General features: G+C 26.4%; 1 protein-coding gene across 1 annotated transcript in view; it reads left to right on the forward strand.

Moving 5' to 3' along the window:
• Positions 1–23,838, forward strand: part of LOC134837609 (uncharacterized) — a 110,959-nt gene that overhangs the window by 46,561 nt on the left and 40,560 nt on the right. Inside the window, exon 4 of the mRNA XM_063852992.1 lies at positions 18,028–18,260. Coding sequence (XP_063709062.1) covers positions 18,028–18,260 — 233 coding nt within the window. The remainder of the gene's footprint in view (positions 1–18,027; positions 18,261–23,838) is intronic.

Raw genomic sequence — 23,838 nt, forward strand, 5'->3', positions numbered from 1 at the left:
GGTCATTTTGAAGTGAACCTAGTTGTTTTTTGAAATTATAATAAGTTAAAGTTTAAGAAAAAATTGATAAAACTTACCTTCATGACATCCGTTGGTCTTGCCAAGGTACATCCCAAACTCATCGTCTTCTGCTTTTTCCCCACAGAACACTCCAAATTGTTGCAGTTGTCATTATTATGCTCCAAACACTCGAGCGACTTAAAGCTCAGCTTTCGAGCGTCCGTTACAGCTGCAACAACCACCAACAAGAGTACGATAAATTTCGTCATGTCACCAAAAATTAATTCTCGGAACTAAGTACTTTCATGCGAATTCCTCAGCTTTTATAGGCAAAAACACGCCAACCGACAATCAGATAAACTGATGGAAAAATAATGTTTTGTCCATCAGTAATCACTCACGGGTAATTGTCACTGTCAAATTTGTCGATATTGATCGAGTGTTCGGGTCAAAATTTTGTAGCTGAAAATTCCATTAACAGGTATTTCATGCACAGTTTAACACAAATTTTGGACACACGTAAAAAATTGTTTGTCGAAAGATTTTTTCGACGTTGTCTTTATCCTTTTAATGGGTTACAAATTTAACCGTACAAATTCCTTTTATGTTATTTGTCATGCTTGAGGTACCTTTTACAACTTGTACTGAACCCGAATTTCTTTTTTTCTAAGAAATATTTTACCTTTATGTACCACCCTATGGATTGAAAAGTGTTTAAATTAATCCCTTAAGTGATTAAATTAATTCCATATTTCCCAGAGATTGAAAAAGTGTTTAAGTTAATTCCATATCCTGGGATTCTGAAAATAAGGCCCTGGGATCCTGAAAAATAAGGCCCTCAAAATTTTACATGGAGAAATTTCAAAATTTTTATTTTTGGAAAAAAAATTTTTTTTTAATATTTTTATTTTTTCAAAATTAAAAAAAAATCGGAATTTCTCCATGTAAAAGTTTGAAGGCCTTATTTTTAGGACCCCAGGGCCTTAAAAAAGGTTATTTTGTCCCACTGGGTTGGAAAAGGAATTAATCTAATAACTTAAGGGATTATTTTAACCACTTAAAGAGTCAATTTCAATGCTCTAAGAAATTCGTTTTACATCCTTTAGAGTTGGTTATCAAACGTCCCAAAAAATTAATCCCTTTAAGAAGTTAAATTAATCCCTTAAGCGATTAAATTATTTCCTTCAAGTGGTTATTTTAACCCCTTAAGAGATTACTTATTTAAAAAAAGGTTTAAAATAATCTCTCAAGGGGTTAAATTATTCACTTGAAGGGATTCATTTAATTGCTAAAGGGATTAATTTAATTTCTCAAGAGATGGAACTTTTTTTGATGACCAACTTCAAAGAAGTTTAAATTAATTCCTTAAGAGGTTAGATTGACCTCTATAATTAGTTAAAATAATCCCTTAAGGTTTTAGATTAATTCCTTTTACAAAATAAGGGATTAATTTGAACACTTTTCAATCCGTAGGGCATCATATTTATCGCAAGGTAAACAAAAGAAAATCTTGCGATTGATTTGAGCGAGACACAATTCCAACGAACCACGAAATTCCTTTAAAAGGAAAACTATACGGAATGCTTCCAAACTTTTACAAGGGATTATCCGAGCAAATACCGGTGTGGTAAAATTAGGAAAATATTTACTCAAAAATAATTTCCTTTTCTTGCGAAAACATATTTAAAATGGAATAATAATAAATCTTTTGTAATCGAATGGATCGATTGTTTTTTCCATTTGACTTCATTTCGACGTCATCAAACAGGAATTAAGTATTTGTCTCTCTTGAAAATTTTCTCTTGTTTAAACAAAGCTCAGGATTTTCTGCTAGTCATGTAAAAATGGACGGTACCAAAGTTTACGTAACGACCGTAATTTGCTCGAGTGTGAAGAGGAACAAGAAACACAGAAGCGATAAATATTGTTTGTCAAGAAAACTGTGAAGAAGACGACTAAAGAAGACGAAGTATGATGTTAAAAACTTGAAAGATATAAAATATTTAACTTAAACTACAAAACATCAGGCAACAAACACAAAGTAGCAGCGAGTAATGGGAGAAACAATTTATTTTGTCTGAATGAAAAATTGAGCATCGTTGTAAAGATAATAATGATGACGTGTGTTTTGTTGGAAAATTCCTTGTTTTTCTTGTGTCTTTTTGAGCAATTAATTAAAGGATGGAAGGGAATCAAAAACACGAGACAAACAAACTGCAAAGAATTTGGCAATTAATTAAGTTGTTTTGCAGCATTTTGAGTAATCAATGAAATTCATTGAGGGTTTTTAATAAAGGGAATTTAGTTTAGATGCTTTGTTGAAATAAAAAATCTTGAGGAGAAATTTCTTTTAAAATAAGAAATGAACTTAGACAAAAGAATTTTAAGTGAAATATCTAGAGAAAAACTTTAAATTCAGTTTTTCTTAAATTTTCAACTAAAAAATTTGTTTCATAGACATCTTTTTCTGGTTTATCAAAAAATTGATAAATTGCAATTTTTTATTTAAATGCAAAAAACAACTGAAATGAAAAAGTAATTTAGTCATTTTTTGTCATTTGGGGCTTAATAAATGATAAAAATCAAATTTTAAAAAACTAAAACGCCCACAAACAATTTGATATTTCTACAAATAAACTTGTCACAAAGGGAATAAACTTTTTTTGTGCAATTTGTTTTGATTCATGAGACAAACATCGAAAAAAAAAACACATATGAACTCTCGAGTTCAACAAATCCATTTTTGTTTGTGAGAGTTGATTGATGAAATGAATTTTATGTCAATTTTTTGCTTTAAAATAATTTATCAAAAATGTTGAATTTAGTAGAGATTCTATTGTTTAAAGTTTTTTTTTAACTTTTTTTAATTAAACTAATTTTATCATCAACGTTTTTAAAAATTCAGTATTCGACTTTACCTGGATCAAAAATGTTGTTTTACAAATCATCAAAAATCTTTTTGTTACTTTTAACATTGAACTTCAAACTATCCCTTCAGCAAAAATGCTTAGACGAGTTCAATCCAGAAAACTATCATTTACGGTCACTTCCTGTATCAGTCGCATTCGCTGGTTGCATTGATAGTTCCAACCCCGAAGAATTTCTCAAATTTTGTCAACACAAGTCTCCTTTAGTAGTCGAGGACGAAAAATCCGGTATCAAAATCATCAACGAACACGAGCGACTTCTCAATGAAACTATCGTCTTCGAAGGCAATCTTGAATTTGATTCAAAGCCTAACAATTCAGTGAATTTAATCAACGTTCGAGATAAAGTAGAGTTTAATGTTGAAAATTGCGTCAGAGGAATAGAAATAATGATAATGATGCCGGTGAGAAGCTTAGAGTTTGTGGACTACGGATTCTTGTTTTTTGTACAAAAAAATATTGAAAGAAATCCAAGATTGAAGTTCATGATTGGAAATGTGATGATACCAATAAAAAATCTTGAACGATCTATCGTGATTGACAAACTTCAGTTTGAAAAGTATAAAGGAAGCTTTTTACTTAAGGATAACTTATTTGGGTGCCAAATAAAAGAATTGTGGAAAGAGGCTTGTGAGAGAAAAAATCGCGAATTTGAAACAATGAGATGAATGGCAGATTATCATTTTTAATGAAGTCGGTTATCATTTTTTGAATCATGCCACATTTGTATGAAAACAATTTTTGAATTAACAAAAATTGTAACAATGGTCTATTAAAAAAGTATTAACACGCAATTTTATTTTCCGCGTCATAGCATCGGATTATTACACAGACTTTTCCCAGAGGTATTTTTAACTACGTTGTTCTCGTTAAACGTTTTTTGGATCATCAAGTCATGAGGATGTACCTTTGGAAGTACTTTTTCCTACATGCTTTCATCGTTAAGCTCAATTATCTCTATAAAACACTTCAATGAGCGAAAAACGGTTCAAAATGTTCCCTTCCAGAGGTCAATTTGATGACTTAAGGGATCAAATTGACCTCTTTTAAGGATTGAATTTTTTGTCCTGTTAATGACTAAGTTCAATAACAAAATAATAACCCTATGGGCGAAAAACGGGTCAGGAGTCAATTTGATCTCTTAAGTGAATTTTTTGATCCCTGAAGGGATCAACCTGATTTCCTTTCGAATTGGTCATCTGCAGACCCAAAAACTTGAATTCTTCAAGAGATCATTTTGATCCCTTAAGAGATCAAATTGATCTCCTAGAGGGGTTAAATTGACCTCTTGAATGGGTTCAAAATTTTCTCTGCAGAGATCAAAGGGGATCAGATCCTTCAGGGGTTAGATTCAAATTTTTTAGTCTGAACAAATCGATCCCTTAAGAGATCAAAAAATTCCCTTAAGAGATCAAAAAATTCCCTTAAGGGATCAATTTGACTCCTATTTTTCGCCCGTAGAGCAGGATGACCCGTTTTTCCGCTCGAAGGGCTTCTTAAAAGTTTAAACTAAAGTCGCACAGCTGAAATAATGAACCATAACGGAAGACTTGTTTTATATGACTTTTTTTTTTGCCAGATAGAACGAAGTCTACGGGTCTACTAATATTACTTTGAATCAAAAAAAATATATTTCATAAAATATCTAACACCTCAAAGGACCTGAATTTTCATTAAAGACGAACCTTTGATCCACAATTAATGAGAAAATAATTTGTATTATACCTCAAGAGACTCATCATCATCATCATATTCCAAAACGGACTTAACGTTCAAGCTTCAATACTTTCAGTCATTCGTGAAACTTCTGCCAATTGATCAAGATGTATTTCTTCAAATACTTTCTTCTTTTATCAATTGTTAAAGCCAATCAAAACTGCTTTAAAGATATCTTGACAACTGATTATTTCATCATTGATTTTGCTGAACAATCTCAAAACATTTCTTTCTGTCTTAATGCAAACAATAATGAATTTAATCAAAAATGTCCAAGTACGCAATTTATGGTGAAAGAAAAGAATGAAAAATTGATAATGTTTATGGGAACTCAAAGTGATATTACGCAAAATGTACTATTTAACAAAAGGTTGATGTTTGATCCCACGATTCACAACACTGACGTAAACGTCATTAACCTAGCAGAAAAATTATACCTGGATCATAAGATTTGTCCTAAAATGGATGGACAACATGAAAAAGGAGTAATTTTTTTACCAGTTTGGAAAAACAAAACTTTTCAAGAAAATGGTTTAATTTTTTTACGAATTGAAACTGGCGATCCAAAAGGGAATGTATCCGTTTTTTTCAAAGGATATTTGACGAAACCAACCAGTGACTTGAAAACACTGGATGAAAAAACTCAAAAGCTTTTAACATACAAGCATGAGTTAAAGCTTTCTGAATTTCTTGCAGCAAGGTGCAACTTAACCGTGTTGGAAAATGTAACATGCAACTTAAGCAGTAGAAATATTCACAATGGAATCAACAGAAATTTCCTCTGGAGCCTTATCGTCATTTTGTGGAATCTTTAGGAACGTCACAAATTTCATTTTTATTCAACTACAACTTCAAGGAAGCCATGATAATCGGAAAAACTTGGTTCGAAAGAATCATCCTGAAACAAAATGCAACTTCCCATTCAAAGGATAATCCTGTTTGTGTTCACAAAACTCTTTTTAAAGCAGAAACAAGTATAGCCAATATTAAAAATAACCCATGATACAGCTAGATTTTTCATCCCAGTGCATATTTTAACTTTTTAAAGTATTTTACATTCAAGAATTGCCCCAGTTAACGTTTTAAAATATTTGTTCCAATGCACATTCAAGATTTTTTATTCAAAGCGCATTTAAAAACTTTGACCCAATGCACATTCAAAAGTTTGACCCAGTGTAAATTCATTATATTTGCACCATTTGACATTTTAATATAATAGACCCCTTACAAATTTAAATTTTTCGACCCAGATGACATTTTGAAATTTTTACCCTACCTACATTTAGGACTCCCAATGCACATTCTCGGTATCTAGCCTTACTAACATCCCTACTCAATTCATGAAATCTGCTACAAATTTGAAAGATTCACAAAAAATATGTTTAGAATTTTTTGGCAATACTGTCCTCAATACTTCTCCTACTCTCCACAATAATTTACTCAAAACAATGCAAATCTGCTCAAAAGTTAATGGAGTTCTCCGCACGAGAAATAATTGTAAAATCCAAATTCAATTACGAAGGAAAACAATGTCAAGTGTTTCTACGTTATGCAAGTGTGCCTCGCTCTGTATCAGCAAAAATTATATTTTGTGAAAATCACCAAAGGGGTTTAATTGTTATGTGTGCGTTGTCATAATATAACGTTGTATGCTTTTTGGTCACATGTTGTTGGCGAAATTTGCTTTGTCATCGAGAAATATAATAATAAAGCTGGAACTTAACACAAAATGAAGTGAAAATAAATGGAAGATGAACGAAATATTATTTCCTTTAATTTCTGCGTACTCGGCGAGATTCAATTGTTCGGACAATTGATTAACATCAGCAGTGACAGCTCTATATTCTATTGTTACGTTTGACGTTTGAACATTGATGAAAAATTGGATATATTTCGATTTGTTTCAAAAAAAAATAGTTTGCAGCTCTCAATTAAAAAAAAATGAAGATTGGCATATGATAAAAGTTAATTTTTTGTGGAATCTCAACTTATGTGAATTTTTTCATGAGCTTTATAACTTCTGAAAATTTAATTGTCGAAAATTTTTTCAAATATGAGAGTTTTTTGTGTCCGTTGCAAAAAAATTAAATAATACAATTAATTTTTTCATTAATTTAATAAAAAAAACATATTTTTGACAATTTTTTTTTATTTTTCCATATTTTTCATTTATTTGAAAAAAATTGGAATTATTGAGAATATCACGAATAATTTATTTTAAGAATTAGAAGACATTTTTGAGCTTTATAACTTCTGAAAATTTTGTCGTCGGATTTTTTTCAAATATGGAAATTTTTTGTGTCCGTTGAAAATAATTTAATTAAATAATTTATAATTAATTTAATAAATTAATAAATAAACATATTTTTGACAATTGTTTTTATTTTTTTCCACATTTTTCATTTATTTGAAAAAATTTGAAAATATTGAGTCGATGACGAATAATTAAATTTGAGAATTAGAGGATATTTTTGAGTAAAGTAATTTTTCTATTATTAATTAATTTTTAAATACTGGGCCAATTAAGTTAATTAACAAAAAAAAATCTATAAAAAACTAAAACATGTGAAAATTTTCATATGATCAACGTTAGAAAAAAATAATATTGAAATACTTTTTTTATACAAAATGAAAATTTTTGACCATCGTTCAAAATTTTTGTTGTTTTTAAGATATTTGCTAATTTAAAATTTATTTTATTGAATTTTTAGTTAAAAGTTTAAAATTAAAAAAAAAATCATAGAAAATTTTAAAAATTAAAAATAAGTTCAGTACTTAATTCAAGCCAAAAATTTATTTAAATGAAAAAAATAAAAAAAAATAAAATGTCATGAAAATTATCGGTTTGAGGTTTATTTTCTTTAACTTTCATGAAATTTTTAAAAAACTTCTTTAAAATTTTTATATTGTTTTTTTTTTTTGTAAAAGAAGTAACAAAAATATTTTTACAAAAAAAAATTTAATACACAAATTTTTAAGTTTTTTGAAAATTTATTGAAACTTTAAGAAAATAGACCGTTAACCGATAATTTGTATGACATTTTAATTTTTTTTTATTTTTTCTTTTAAATAAATTTTCGCTTGAATTAAGTACTGAACTTATTTTTATTTTTTTTTAATTTAAAAAAAATTAAAAAATAAATATTTTTTTTATTTTAATAAATTTTCGCCAATACGTAACAAAACGCCTGTGACACTTCATCGGTCACATAAAACATTTTAGGCATTTTAGTTAAAAGTTTATCCCTCCTCTCTTCTTTTGTCCGACCCGCACACTGTCAAACGCAGTAACATGAGGGACTTATGATTGATGTGGGAGAAATGACCTTCGATTCTTATCACGCGTAACAAAAGCCTCCAGCATTTATTCCACTTCCTATTTTTTTGTCTCTTTCAAACAATTAATTTTGCACTTATCGAAGATTTTTTTCTATTATCAAAGATCGAATGATTAATTAAATTTTATTTTATTTTATTTTATTCAAGATTAAATTTACACGCGCATCGCATCTTGTCGCCCCACATTACAAGAAACTGAAATCCAATTTATTTCACATGAATTAGCAAGAGATTTTTCCAACGACGAAGGATGCCAGCGAATTATAAATGATTTTAGGAAATTGTAGACAGATAAAAATAGTCGACTTTTTTCATGTGAAAAATTTCGTGTGTGTGTTTGCAAAAAAAAAAATAATTTAAAAAACACTCCGAAAGTAACATGACACACTTTTCGAAAATAAATTTTTCTCCCATATTGAATTGTGTGGAGCTGTTTGTGAAGTCGAGAGTGCTAAAAACACGGAAGTAGATTAAATTAAAGGCGAAAATGATTTACAGATCCGAAAGAAAAATAACAAAAAAAAAAGTTGAGAAGGGGAAAAAGACAAAAGTAATGTAAAAATAATGTAAAAAGGATGACAGAAAATTTTTTGTCCTTCTTCATTTTAAGTTTAACTGTAGCTGATGGCTCAATGGAGACAATGGATGGAATTTCTGTCAAGTAGTTTGTTTTGTCGTTGGTGCAAAAAACAAACAAACAAAAAATAAATACAACAACAACACGGAACACATTTGTTCCCTCTCAATGCTTTAATTGTGACAGTTTTCATTAAGACATTTTCTTATCTGATGAAAGGAAATTTCTCTTTCTCTGCACTGAGCACAGAAAATTGTAAGAAGAAAAGTTCATTGTAAAATCGATTTTTATGTAATAATGGAGAAAAAAGAAACATTGTGACGACTAACCGCTTTTCAAAGAAAAATTCTGGGAAATGTCTGTTTTTGGGCTTAGGTTTATAAAATAAATTATAAACGTTAATGAGATTCTAGGAATTTTTTCTTTTATTTTTTGTGAAAAAAAAACAAACAAAAACAGCTTTACAAAAGAATTTAAGTGGAGAAGAGAGCCATGATAATCAGAAAAAGAAAAAAAGGTACACCAAATATGGGAGATTGGCATGAAATAAAAACATGCATTTTATGCTTCTCAGCAGTTTTTTTAAATAAAAAAATGGAGGATGAGCTTTTAAAAATTTATAACAAAACATAAGTAGAAAAAATTAATGAAAATTTTTAGATGTTTCTTAAACGTTTTCTAATTTAAAAAAAAATCAAACTGATTTATTGAAATTTTTATAGAAATTTGATAAATTAGGCTTTAAAAAAAAAATTTTTACATAAATTTTAATACAAAAAAATTATTGAAATATAATATTTTAAAATAATTTTGATTTTTAATCCAAAATTATTCATAAAATTAAAAAAAATTATTTTTTAATTTTTAATTAAAATGAAAAATTATTTATTTTTTTTTATTTTTTATTTTATTATTTATTATTTATTTTTTTTTATTTATTATTTCTTATTTTTTAAAATTAATTAAATTAGATTTTTATTTAATTTTATCAAATTTAATTATTTTTTTTAAATGAAAAATAGCAAAATTCTTATTTTTAAATAAAAAATTAAATAGAATTTTATTTTTCTTGAATTAAATTTTATTAAATTGATTTTTTTTATATATTTTTTTTTATTTATTTAAACTAATTTTAATTTCAAAAATACATTTAAAAATTAAATTAATTTTATTTTTTTTTTAAATTAAAAAATTTTTAGTTAAACTGATTTTTTTTATAATTTTTTAAAATTAATTTTAATTAATAATTTTTAATTTAAATTATTTTAATTTTTTTAAATAAAATTTTGTTAGTTAAATTGATTTTTTTTATAATTTTTTTTTTAATTTTTTAAAATTAATTTTAATTTTTTAAAATTTTGTTAATTAAGTTTTTTAAATTAATTTTTTTTTTATTTTTTAAAATTAATTTTAATTAATAATTTTTAAATTTGAATTTAATTTTTTATTTTTTTTGAAAAATTAATTTTTATTTTATATTTTTTGGACCAATTTTAAATTCCACCCAGTGGGAAAGTTTTTTTAAGTTTTCCAAGTTTTTTTTTTTTTTTAAAATTTTTTTTAGAAAAATGAAAATTAAATTAAAATTTTTAAATTTATTGTGAATTATTTTTTATAATTTTTAATTTATTTATTAAATTAAATATTTTTTTGCAAATAAAAAATTTAAATTTATATTTTTTAATTAAAATTTTATTTTATAAACCAACAAAAAGTTTTTTTTATTTTTTAAATTAGATTTAATTTGGACCAATTTTTATTATTCTAGGTTAGAAAAATTAAAATCTAACTTTATAAAATTAATCTGAACTCCGGGATATAAAATACATTTTTTCAATATCCGCTTTAAAAAAAAACTTATCGTACTTTAAAAAACAACTTTTTCACTTAAACAAATTAAATTTCAAATACATCGAACAAAAGCTCACCTCAAATACCGTCCAAGTTGTTCATTTTCTCAACATTGAACACAAATGGAACATCCTTTTTTCATCTCAAGGCAACACAAAAATCGCATGTTTCCAATTTTTTTTTGTTGGTTGTACAAATTTCACCCTCTTTTTATCCCGTTTCCAAATTGAACGAACGGAATATTTTGTACACGAAGCAATAGCGTGTAATGAAATTGTGTAGGTTAAAATTAATTAAAAAGTTAATTGATTTTTACTCCTATTACGCTCCACAATCGTCGTCGATGATGTCAATTTCGGTACCGAAAAAAATTAACTGAGCGAATTTTAATTTTATTTATTTAAATCAGCGAGAAGAAAAAAAATCTTTTGATGACGAATTTTGTGGTGCGAAGAAAAAAATCATTATTACGACATTGATTGACGCCAGCATGGATTTCCGGCGCGCAGCATCTTTGGCGTTGTTTTTAAGACAATAATTAGTGTGAAAGTTGACGGAATCCTAAGTTGATTGATGACTTCCGGTAATGGATGTCAATCTCGCAAAACGCCTTGAACTGCAGATGACCCTGCTTTTGTTTTGCTAATTGACCATCGATTGACCAAAAGTCGCCGCACAGCGAGAGGCAGAGAGAGTGAGTGAGAGAAATTTGTTGTAAATCATCATCCATATCTATTATTTATGTTTCTCTCCCTTCTGCCGTTCCATTGTATGTGTGACAAGTAATCGATATCTCAGTCAAGTGTGCTCGATTCTTGCCTTACTGCCACATATTGTCATGCAGCTGCGATATCTTTGTTGATAAATGATCAAGTTTGAATACAATTATGACACGAGCCACACACATATGGGAACCACAAGCGTGCTTTTTCTTATATTTTTCCATAGATTTGACTTTTGTTGTGGTTGTTGGGCAATCAGGGATGGAAAAACTTTTGAGATAAATTGATTGGAAAATTTTTTTGAGCTATACTTTTTTTTAATTAAATTTTAACTTAAATTTTCTTAAGTTAAGTTAAGTCAAATTAACTTAATTTGGAAAGAAACTTAAAGAATTTTTTTTTATTCAAAAGCAAAAAAAAAATTTTGAGTAATTGACTTAAGAAAAATTCAGTATTGAAAAAATATGACTTAAAGTATTAAGTTTTTTGAAACTTAAGCTTAAGCTTGACTTAATGAAATTAATTTAAGTCAAGAATTTTCTAATACAAAAACTTTTGACTTAAACAGTTAAATTGGTCTGAAAAAGCTTTTATGTTAATTGAATTTTGACATAAGCTTAAGAATAAAAGGCTTAATTCATAAGCTTTAAGTTTTGAAATTCTTAAGTCAAAAAAAAAAAATTTTTAAGTCAAAGTAAATTTTTTTTCGATCCAGTTATTGGAAAATCCTTTAAATTTTTATGTAAATATTTTGTTAAAAATTCTTAAAAAGTTTTTTTTTTGTATTTGACTTTTTCTTAAGTTTATAACAAAAGTCCTTAAGTTTTGACTTAACACTTAACAGGTCGATAACAGGTCCTTAAACACAAATTAAGTCAAAAAAAAACGAAAATTTAGATTTCTATTAACAAATTGATACGTTTTCCTAAAACATTGTAGAATTTAGGGTAGAACTGCAAAATTAATTAATGACTTAAGCTTGAGTAAAAATCTCTTAAGTATGACTTAAGTCAACTTAATCGATTTTTTTTTTAAATTAAAAAAAATTATTTTTTTTTTATTTTTTTTTTTTTTTGAAGTTGGATCGATAATCCTTGACTTATTTCAATTTGTTCTTAAACTTAAGCCTTAAGTCGTTTAAGAAAATTTCTTAAGTCAAAATATTTTATTTTTTTTAATTTAAATTACGAAAGTCTGGTTTATGACTTATAAAAATTAAAAAAAAAGTCAAAAATTTTCCCGACCCTTGTTTGGAATTGTAGCAGCGTGTGATAAGCCTACGAGTGTACCTAAAGGGGGTCAAGTGCTATTAAGTGAATGGCATGTTGTTGTTGGCAGCTTTTTTCTTCTCCATATAAATAAAGCGTTTTGTTACGATACAAAAAAAGAAGATGAAGCAGTAAGTAGCACGAAAAGAGGATTTTCGTCTGAACAATGGAAAAGAGTTACATAAGAAGACGAAACAGTTCCACTCTTTTTCCTTCCAGCGACGGTAGCTACCTCCAACGTACCTTTATTACATTTGATGAGGTTGTAAAACATTTTATAGCGCAATAATTTGCCAATTTAAAGTCTTGTCGGTCCTTGCGTGCTTTTACTCGAAACTCACATTTTCTGTCTTTGACTCAAAGTTAAGACATAAAAAAATCAAAAATGTAACGAAAAACAAATTGCCTGTACAAAAGGTCGTCAAAGTCGGTCGTCGGTCAAAGAGAAAAATATGAAGAAAAGGGGCGAGAAAAGTTAAACAAAAATTCGTAACAAGTGGTCCAATATAAAATGTGTAATTTTTTATGAGTTGTTGTTGGACGTTTTCGGTACTTGAGCACGTTTCGAGCAAATCTTGAAACATTTTCAATTAAATCCGACAGACTTCTTGTAATCTCTTGTTTTATGGTGAGCAGTAATGTCAAGAAGTAACAGAGCAATAAAAACACTGAGGGAGGGTGGTTGGTTGGTTACTGCTTGCTGCCAAACTGTGTCTAATGGTATTAGGGTTAATTAAAAGTATAACGAAAAACATCGTAAATTTGTATTTTAATTAAGTTATAAATAAAAGATATAATTGAATGGTTCTTGCGTTATTTTATGTGATTTTTTGATGGAATTTAGAAGACAAAATTATTTGAACTCAAATAAGGTCATTTAAAATCATTCAGTAAAAAGAGCTTAAAATTTAATTTAATTGTTGCCAAAATTTGAAACAAACATGAAAAAAACGAAAAATATGTTTTAAAAATTTTTTATGCGTTTTTTTTAATATTTTCTTTAATTATTTTTCATAAACGTTACATTATCATAAATAATTAATTTCAATAAATTTTTCGGTTAATTATTTTTTTTTAAATAAATTAATTTTTTATTTCAAATCAATTAGAGTTTTGAAAAAATTAATTAAATTAACAATTCATTTTTTTAATATATCATTTTTTTTAATTAAAAATTTAATTATAAAAAATAAAAATAATTTAAATCTTGGAAAATCTATGAAAAAAAGTTTAAATATTTTTAAAATTATTTTTTTTTAATAAATTAAACTTTTAAATTAACTTTTTTTCCTTAGATTTTCCAAGATTTAATTATTCTTATTTTTTAAAAATTTAATTAAAAAATTAATTATTTAAAAATAATAATTAATTATTAATTTAATTAAATATTTTAAAATTTAATTGATTTGAAATAAAAATTTAATTTATTTATAAAAAAATAATTAACCAAAAAATTTTTTGAAATTAATTTTTTATTATAATAATGTAATATTTATGAAAAATAATAATTAAAGAAAATATTTTTTAAAAAATGTGTAAAAATGCATTTAATTTTTTTTAATTGACCAATGTGCTGTATAATAAAATTTAATTAAATAATATAAATTAATAAAAATGTGAAAAAATATAAAAAAAATTACAAGAATTTTCAAACTTGTAAAATATATTTAAATTAATTAAATAAATTACATGATTAATTTATATTCACTCATGCCTACAGACTGTCTCACCTTTCTCAATCTTTTTTGCTTTTTTTAAAAAAAAATCATGATCAAAAAGAATTGAGTTCAACGAATTTGCGTATAAATAAAAAATGCACGCCTTCCACAGATCCAATCCATTTATCAAAATGTTTCACTTTTATTTTGCCTTTAATTCAGCAAATTTTTTGTGTTTTTGACATACAAAAAAATCGGTCGGGTTGCAACCCTTGTCTTGCTACGGAACAAAAAAAAATCTTTAACCGGTCGTCTCCACCTTCCTTTTCAAAAGTCCCAAAATTTGACTTTTAAATTGAAAACAACAGCAAAGAGGACGAAAATGCTTGATTGGTGGGCGTCATGTCGATTTATCTGCACCAAAAAACAAAAACACACAACAATTTAGAGCATTTATCTCAAATAGTCAATTATTTATTGATTTTTGTACACAAATTAGTTGCAACATTTATTTAAACAAACAAAAGCAAATTATTTTCCAATTAAAACCACAAACATTTAATTACCACGCACATTCATCACATGACACAAAAATTTAATCGAAAAAAAAAATATTTTCACAGTTCAGCAACTAAAAAAACGTAAAAAAACAAAAAAATGGGTGAAAAATTTTCGAAGCCAAGTGAAAATCAAAGCGAGTCCCTCTTGACCTCCGATAACAATGCGAGCAGGTAATAGATTCCGCTTGAATAAAGTCGCCCATCCCAAATATTCAATGAGTTTTGAATTTCATTATTTTTTCTCTTTCTCTCTCTCATTTTAATGAAAATTCGTACAAAAAAAAGTTCGCGTTCATTTTTGGAGATTTATCAAAGGAAGCATCATCTGCCATACTTGAAATATGGGGCAATCGATAACTACCTCGATTTGCTCACAGTCGAGCAAGTTGAGCACGAACAAGTAACGGTAGTTACACACACGGCGAATGAGAGTGATGAAAAATTGGTAAATGCATCCATTACTCCCGAAAAACGAATAGTAGGAAAAACGTCCTGTGGATTGAAAAAGAAGTGAATTTAGACAATTGAGAGATTATTTTAATTTTTGGAATTACATGTAATTATTTTAAGACCTCAAGTAATTATTTAAGACCTTAAGGAATTATTTTAAGACCTCAAAGAATTAATTCAAGACCTCAAGGAATTATTTTAAGACCTCATAGAATTATTTTAAGACCTAAAAGAATTATTTTAAGACCTCAAAGAATTAATTCAAGACCTCAAGGAATTATTTTAAGACCTCAAAGAATTATTTTAAGACCTCAAGGAATTATTTTAAGACCTCAAAGAATTATTTTAAGACCTCAAAGAATTATTTTAAGACCTCAAAGAATTTATTCAAGACCTCAAGGAATTATTTTAAGACCTCAAAGAATTATTTTAAGACCTCAAAGAATTAATTCAAGACCTCAAGGAATTATTTCAAGACCTCAAGGAATTATTTTAAGACCTCAAAGAATTATTTTAAGACCTCAAGGAATTATTTTAAGACCTCAAGGAATTATTTTAAGACCTCAAAGAATTAATTCAAGACCTCATGGAATTATTTTAAGACCTCAAAGAATTAATTCAAGACCTCAAGGAATTATTTTAAGACCTCAAAGAATTAATTCAAGACCTCAAGGAATTATTTTAAGACCTCAAAGAATTATTTTAAGACCTCAAGGAATTATTTTAAGACCTCAAAGAATTTATTCAAGACATCAAGAAATTATTTCAAGACCTCAAAGAATTAATTCAAGACCTCAAAGAATTATTTTAAGACCTCAAAAATTAATTGAAAACCTCATTAAGTTATTTTATGACCTCAAAGAATTAATTGAAGACCTCTCAAGATTAATTTCACCTCTTCAAGTGTTAAATTCACAATTTTTCAATTCACAGGACAAATTTTCACCCAAAAATGGTGTAAAGCATAGGTCCCTAGGTTAGGTAGCTGCATGTCGGCTCGATGAAATTGATTCACAAGCATGACCGAGTTTTTGTCCTTGAATCAACATTTTTTGGTTACTGTCGTTTTTTTTGATGTTGTTGTTGAACTTGAACCAACTCACATAACTAGAATAGTTTCGTCTCCAAATATTTTGTGTGGACCTTGTCAAACCATGTCCCTATGATTCTTTTCCAAGAAACTTTTTAATGAAAAAGACAGAAACCACAAAACGTGCCTTTTTCCTGTATGCAAGTGAGGCTTACAAAAGAGCAAAAATTGCTTTTCATGACAACAACAAAAAAAGAAGTGAAACAGTAAACATTATGAATAATAAGTGAAATATTTACTTGCATCACGTCAACTTTGTCGTTGCTCGTTGTCCTGAAATGTTTACAAAGAGGAAAAAAAGTGTTGAAAAAAAATAAAAAAAAAAGGAAAAGAATGACAATAATTTACGTGTTTTGTGTCATTCCTTTTATAATTTTTGTTTATTTCCTCTGTCTTTTAGTTTTTTCTGCTAGCTGAGTCATTTTGCAAAATTGGCTTGATGACTTCCTCATTTACGAGATGTGTTTGTGTGTGTTTAATTTTCCATGAAAAATGCATGCGAGACGAGTAAAGATGAGTTCAGACCAAACCTGTATGAAGTTTTTTTTTTATGTTTCAAATTTTTTTTTCACACTATGTTTTTTTTTATCACTACATAAATACAAGCAAACACCTTCTATGTGTCATTATTCACTTTTATGTCTCTTCACTTACGTGTTAAAATGTACAAATTTTGTTTCCATTAACATCTAGCGAGTTATAGAATAGAAAATGGTTGCTTAAAAGGAAGTTTTTTTTTACAAAGATATGAATTTCCACAGAGAAGAAAAATTATGTAGCCTCGAGTTTTAAGAAAAATATTAAAAAAAAATCGTGAGGCAATTTAAAAATATAAATTATATGAAAATATATTTTAATATGAACATAATATGAAATTAAAATTTTAAAATAAAATATTCGAAATAAATAAATAAAATAAATATAAATAAAAAATAACAATAAAAAATTAATTTGATCAATATTTTTATTTTTTTTTAAATTAAATTTAAAAATTTTTATTTTATTTCTTTTTTAAATTTTTATATTAAATTAATTAATTACCTTAATTAAAATTAAAAAACAAGAGTGTTTCATATGATTAAATTTAATAATTTTTGACATTTAAATTAAATTAAAATTTTATTTAAAAAAAAAATAATAAAAAAAATTACAAAAAATATATTTATTTAAGGTAAAATTTTAATTAATTTTTTTAAAGAAAAAAATAATTTCTAAATTAAATAACTTTAAAAAATATTTTTTAAAAAATTACATTAATTTAATTAATATTTTATTTTAATTTTTTTATTTCAAAATTAATTCTATTAAATAATTAAAAATATTCGACGTACCTACAATTTTATTTAATATATTTTTTAAAGAAAAAATATAATTTACTATTTAAAAAGTTCAAATTAAAAAATTAAGGTTAAAAAAATATTTTTTTTATTTTCTGAAATTTTTTGTTTATTTTTCTATGTTTTTAAACGCTAAACAAAGATATTTTTAATTTTTTTTTTAATTTTTACACAAAAAAAAATATAAAGCACTTGAAAAAAAATCTTCTCTGTGCGTTTTCATATCTCATCTCTTCCTCTCAAGCAAACCATGTTAAAGTGACAAAAAATATATTTAGTGTTAAATTTATTCAGATGATATCGCTATTTTATAAAGTCGGCAAATTCACACGCGACTTTATTTTATTCCTCGCAAAATCTGCTTGATTTATGCGGCGTGTCTTTTTGCGGTCCCTTTTGACTGAATTTTGTCGTGCCGCTTTATTTTTCTTAGCGACGTCATCTGTCTATCTTTCCTTCTCTTTTTTTTTGAATATCATTTGAATAAAACGCCAGATTAAATATTCCCTTTTTTTCGCCCGTATTTCTCTAGATGGACCCACCCTCAACTTCGACATCACTTACACAACAAACACAGATGACAACTGGTCCCGGCACGGGAACCTTGGCAACTGGCACACAACCAGGCGGCATCTCGAACCTTCTCAGTCCCACAGAGACCGTTTTATCGCCAGGCACAAATACGGGCTCGCTTGCGACATCGCGCGAAGAAGAAGAAGACTCAACCAACCAATCGTCGGATTGCAAAAGTCCCGGAGGCACGCGGTAAGTCACATAAAAACTCACCTGTAATTAGTCTCGTGTTTTTTTTTGTCTCGACTCGGAAATGTAAATACTAAAAGCGTGATGAAGAAATAAATTACAAAAAAACACAGAACATGCAAATATATATTGACACATTGTATAATTAATTTGCTTGTCTGTCGCATTCGCAGTGCAATTCACATTTTAATTAGAGAGTCAGTCGAATGACAAATAGAGTAAAGCCGCTTCACTCACATTCTGTAATTCCCTCTCTCTATCTCTCTGACACGTCTGCCATTTAATGATTTATAATGTTACGAAAAAAAAATAAAAATAAATAAATGAAGTTATCAAGAAGTGATTGAATTTTTATTGTGAATCCGTTTTTTTTCCGAACGTAGATTTGTTTTGCTATTTGAAAAAAAAAATAAATAAAATCATGCAATAAAAATAAAATTTATTTATAGATTAATGGCACGAACTGGAGTTTTTGACGAGCTTAAAGTGACTCAAATTAATTAAATTGATTTTGAATTTCCTTTATTTTATTTATTTAATTTCCAAATTTTTCAAGGGTTTAAAGAAGCATTAACAAAATTATTTTATTTTTTTAATTTAAAAAATATTTAATTTTTTGTGAAATATTTTGGAAATATTTGTAATTTTAAAATTAATTTATACAAAATGTGTAATATTTTCGCAAGCAAAAAAAAATAATTATTAGAAAATTTAAATTAGTTTTTATATTTTTTAAATTTTTACAAATTTTAATTTATTTATTTTTTAATTTTTAACTATTTTTTTTAAATTCTTTATCAATATTAATTAAAATTTTATTTTTTCTCAAAAGAAAATTAGGTATAATAAAAAAAATTGAAATCTGTTTAAATTTTTTAATGTTTATTTAAACAATATTTGTTCAAAATTTTTAAGGTTTATTTTTAGTTTTTTTACCAATAATATTTTTTTTTAATTTATTAAAATTTATTTATTTTTTTTTCTTTTAATTTTATTAATTTTTTTTTTATTATTTTTTTTTGACGTATTCTTTAAAGAAAATTGTTTTCTTTTAAATATTTTATGATTTTTGATTTTAACAAAATTTATTCGATATTTTTATTAATTTATAATTTATTTATTATTTTTTTTTAATTTTATAAAAATTAAAAAAAAAATTTTCCAAATTTTTTTACTTTAATATTGTTTTTTTTTATTTTTATTTAAGCCGAAAATTTTTTTTTAAAGTTTTTCATATTTTTTTTGGCCTTTTTTCAAAATTTACAAGAAATTTTCAAATTTTTTTTAAAATAACTTCGATTTTTAAGAATTTTTGTACTGAAAAACGAAATTTGACATAAAAAATTCATTCTCAAAAAAATTTAAAAAAAACTTTTTTTTTCCCCCATTTAAAAATTGTTTTTTTTTTTAATTTTTTTTTATTTTATTAAATTTATTTTTATAAAACTTTTTAATTAATTAATTTTGATTCAAGTTTTGAATTTTCCTTAATTTTTTTAAATTTATTTTTTTATTTGGTCAAAAATCGACTCAAATTTAAAAAAAAAAACAAATTAATTTTTTTCTTAATTTAAAAAATTTTTAAACAAAAAGTAATTAAATTTAAAAAAAATCTCTAAGCTCGTCAAAAACTTCTGATAATTGCAAGGAACTAAGCACTCTATTAACAAGCACAAGTTTTTTGATTAAATAATTAATTAGTTTTCTCTCTCTATCTCTTCTATTTTTTTTCATTCTCTGGATTCACATGCTTTTACATTTAAACAAATAGAAATTAGAGCTTCATTAGAAGCGCTTTGCAAAAACTAAATGCATGATGCAAATAAAAAATTCAATTCTTGTACATAAATTGTAGGCATTTGATGAAATGGAAAATAGAAGAGCGAACATTTTTTTAGATTATTCATGCACAAAAAAAAATATAAAAAAATCATGCATATTGTACCTCTACTTAGAGTACTTTTTATGCTTGTGCTGCCGCTGTAAAAATTTACCGCCAAATTTTTAGATTTTTTTTTCAATATTTTTTGCTGCGTTTTCATCCTCGATTTTTATTTTTCCATTTTTTTTTTTTGGCATTTGCAATTTTGCCCCACTCTATGATTTAGCTGTTGTAATAGTTTAGTAAAATATGAATCCATTGTAAGCATCGTGCCATCTGCATCAGAAAGCTTTGATACTTATTTGGCAAAAGCACCACATCATCATCATCATCATTGCCATGCGAAACATAAACAGCACCCAGAACATCGCCAACCAGAACACGAGAAACATCGGTGTTGTCAGTGTAAACATTTGAAACGTGCCTCGCAATCGCTCGATGCGCCTTTCTCGGCCAAGCACGACGAAAAGTGCGGCTTCCGAAAGGGCGACGGAAAGCGAACACGACGACGCTTTGGCGGTTGTGGAAGTGTGGATGTTGAGGATGATGAGACCCCCCGAGACGCAAACGCTGAAGACGCCGACAACGACGACGGAGAGAACGAAAACGAGACTAAGCGCGGCGGGGCACAAAGTTGGCGCGCATTGAGGGCCGTCGTCGCCTATTACTGTTCCCTGCGCAAAATAAAAAGGGAGGATATTTAATTTAGAAACTCTTCTTGCATTCTGTCTCACTCTCTTGTGTGTGCTGTTGTGTCTAACGTTCTTCACATATATATTGGAATTTACTACTTTTGTATTGTGTTTACTTTAATATCATAGTTTTATATAACTAAACGTCTAACATGAAATGCAAGAAAAAAAATTGTAACTACCTTTCTCTATTTATTATTAAAACTTTTTGAGGCAAAGGCAATGAGCGAAAATGTTTCATTTTTTGTCATAATTAATTTTTTTCTAAAAATTTTCATTTTTCAATAAAAGTTCTATAAATTAACTAAAATCATGTCCTCTAAAATTTAAAAATTAAATTAAAAAATTTACAAAATTTTTTCTATTTTTAAAAAAAAAATTATTTTTCTTTCTTCTTATCTTTAATTAAATTTTTTTAAAAAATTATTTTGAAAATATTAAATTTTAAATATTTTTAAAAGTTAAAAATTTATTTAATAAATTTAAATAATTAAATAATTTTTTTCAAATGTTAAGAAATTTGATTAAAACAAAAAAACATATTTAAAAAAATGTTTTAAGCATTTTGCAAAAAAAAAAATTTTTTTGTAGATTTTTGAAAAAAAAAATAATATTAAAAAAAAATGAATCGATTGCAGAAATTTTTTATTAAAAATAAAAAAAAAAGTAAAAGCTATAAGTTCTTTAAAAAAAAAATGAATCGATTGCAGAAATTTTTTATTAAAAATAAAAAAAATAAGTAAAAGCTATAAGTTCTTTTAAATAAAATTAACAGTTTAAATAAAATTAAAGACAAACTAAAATTTCTGAAAATTTGTGGAAATTTATAAAAACTAATTCAATTAAGCTTCTTAAAAGATTTTTTAATTTTCAAAAGGCTAATTTTATTGCATATTTTTCTATAAAATAATTAAAATAATTAAATTTAATTTATAAAATAATTTTATTTTTTTATAATAAATTATTTTCTCATTAAATAAATTTTTAACTTTTAAAAAAATTTAAAGTTCAATATTTTAAAAATAATTTTATGTTATATATTTAAAGATAAGAAGAAAGAGAAAATATTTTTTTAAAAGGAAGTATAAAAAAAATAGAAAAAATTTTGTAAATTTTTTAAATAAATATTTTTAATTAATTAAAAAAAATATTTAATAAACTTTTTTTTATTAAAATAATTTTTACTAAATTTGTTCTAATTTTTCTTAAAATATTTTTCTCTTGATCATTTTTCTAAAAATTTATAAATTTTTAACAGAATAAATTTTAAACTTCTGATTTTCAAAAATTAAAGTAAAATTCCGTATTAAAAAGGAATAATATTAAAATTAAAAGAAAATTATTAAAAATGTAACATAAAACATTTTCACTCATCGCCCCACCCTCACTTAAATACTTTTACATATCTTAGATGATTGAATGTGTGTTTTAGTTTGGCAATGAAGATGTCACTCGTTCGGTAGTTTTGTTTGTGTTCTTTTGAAGTTGTGTGCGTTGAAACGTGATGCGCTGCACTAAAACCTCATTTAGATAATTAGAAATTTGGATTTTCTTTTCGTTTCGTTTGGTTTGTTTGTCTTTTAGAGACAATGACGTGTGTGTGTCTTTTAATTTTCTTGTAATTTCTTAGATGTGTCGTAGTTCGTGCCTTGTTAGAGGAAAATGATTTTCTTTCTTTTATAAGTTAATTTCTGTCTCACCAAAAAACATTCGCAGACCGAGATTTAACCGGATTTCGGATGAAGAATGAGAGTGTTTGTACGTGATTTCATTAGAACGAAAAATAGAGAGAGCACCATTAAGACCATTCTTACTCATTCATGAGAAGAGCTCCGAAATCTACACTTGAATTTCCGCCATTGGAGGGTGCTTGAACGACAACTACTGGAGAGGCACTTAAATTCTCACATAACCGAAGCAAGAGTGAAAAATCCATGTTTCGCAAGCTGAAATATTTGCGAGACATGAAAATTAACTAAATTTAGTACCAACCATAAAAAAAATGTACATTGGGAAAAAGTTTAGAATTTGCATTGGGTGCTATTTTAAAATGTGCATTGGGTCAAAATTTCAAAATGCGTATTGGGACAAAATCAAAAAATGTGAATTGGGGCAAAGTATCAGAATGTTAAATCTATCAAAATTGACATTCTGAAACTTTACCCCAATGCACATTCTTTAATTTTGTCCCCATACGAATTTCGAAATTTTGACCCAATACACATTTTGACTTAGCACCCAATGCATTTTTAAAAATTTTGCCCCAATCTACATTTTTTTTAAATTGTTGGTAACTAATCTAGTTAATTTTCATGTCTCGAGCGTGTTCCGTAGATATTTTTGCGAAACATGGATTTTTTACATAGAAAAAAGTAACAAAATTAGGATGTCATACACAAATTTTTACGATGGTCGTGGGTTGTGGCACGCAATAAAAATCTCATCAAACTTAATATCGCTTATTTATATCTTTTTTTGCTGCGTCCTCTGCCTTGTTCTTCGTCTCCTTATGCCATCATGCTCTAATAAACCCAATCTCAGTCTTGATATGTAATAATAAGAAGTTTCCGCACTCAATCGTTGCTGCTGCTGCTAGTGCGACGAACATTAATGAGAGAACGGAACATGAACGCGCGTCGCAATGAAAACGAGACAAGGACAAGACAGTTGTTGCATAAAATTTTTATTGCTTTTCCGAATCATGTAACATCCTCGTCTAGCTAGAAAAATTCATTTTTTTACCGAGAAAAAAAAAATTAGTTTTTTTTACTCTTTAATTCATAAATAAAAATTGAATAAAAAAATTAATTCCATTCGCAAGCAGTCAAGTAGCGAAAAAAAAGACAAAAGGTAGCGAAAGTGAGCAATTGAAAGAAAAAAAAACGAAAGAGATTTACAGAAAAATGAGTTACTATTATGCTCAATTTGATTAATTATGTTAATTAAAAGAGTCGAGTTCGTAGAAGGATCTTCACATTGTTACGTCACGATGAACAATGGATGGTTA

This window comes from Culicoides brevitarsis, chromosome 1 (assembly GCF_036172545.1).
Source record: "Culicoides brevitarsis isolate CSIRO-B50_1 chromosome 1, AGI_CSIRO_Cbre_v1, whole genome shotgun sequence".
Lineage (NCBI taxonomy): Eukaryota > Metazoa > Arthropoda > Insecta > Diptera > Ceratopogonidae > Culicoides > Culicoides brevitarsis.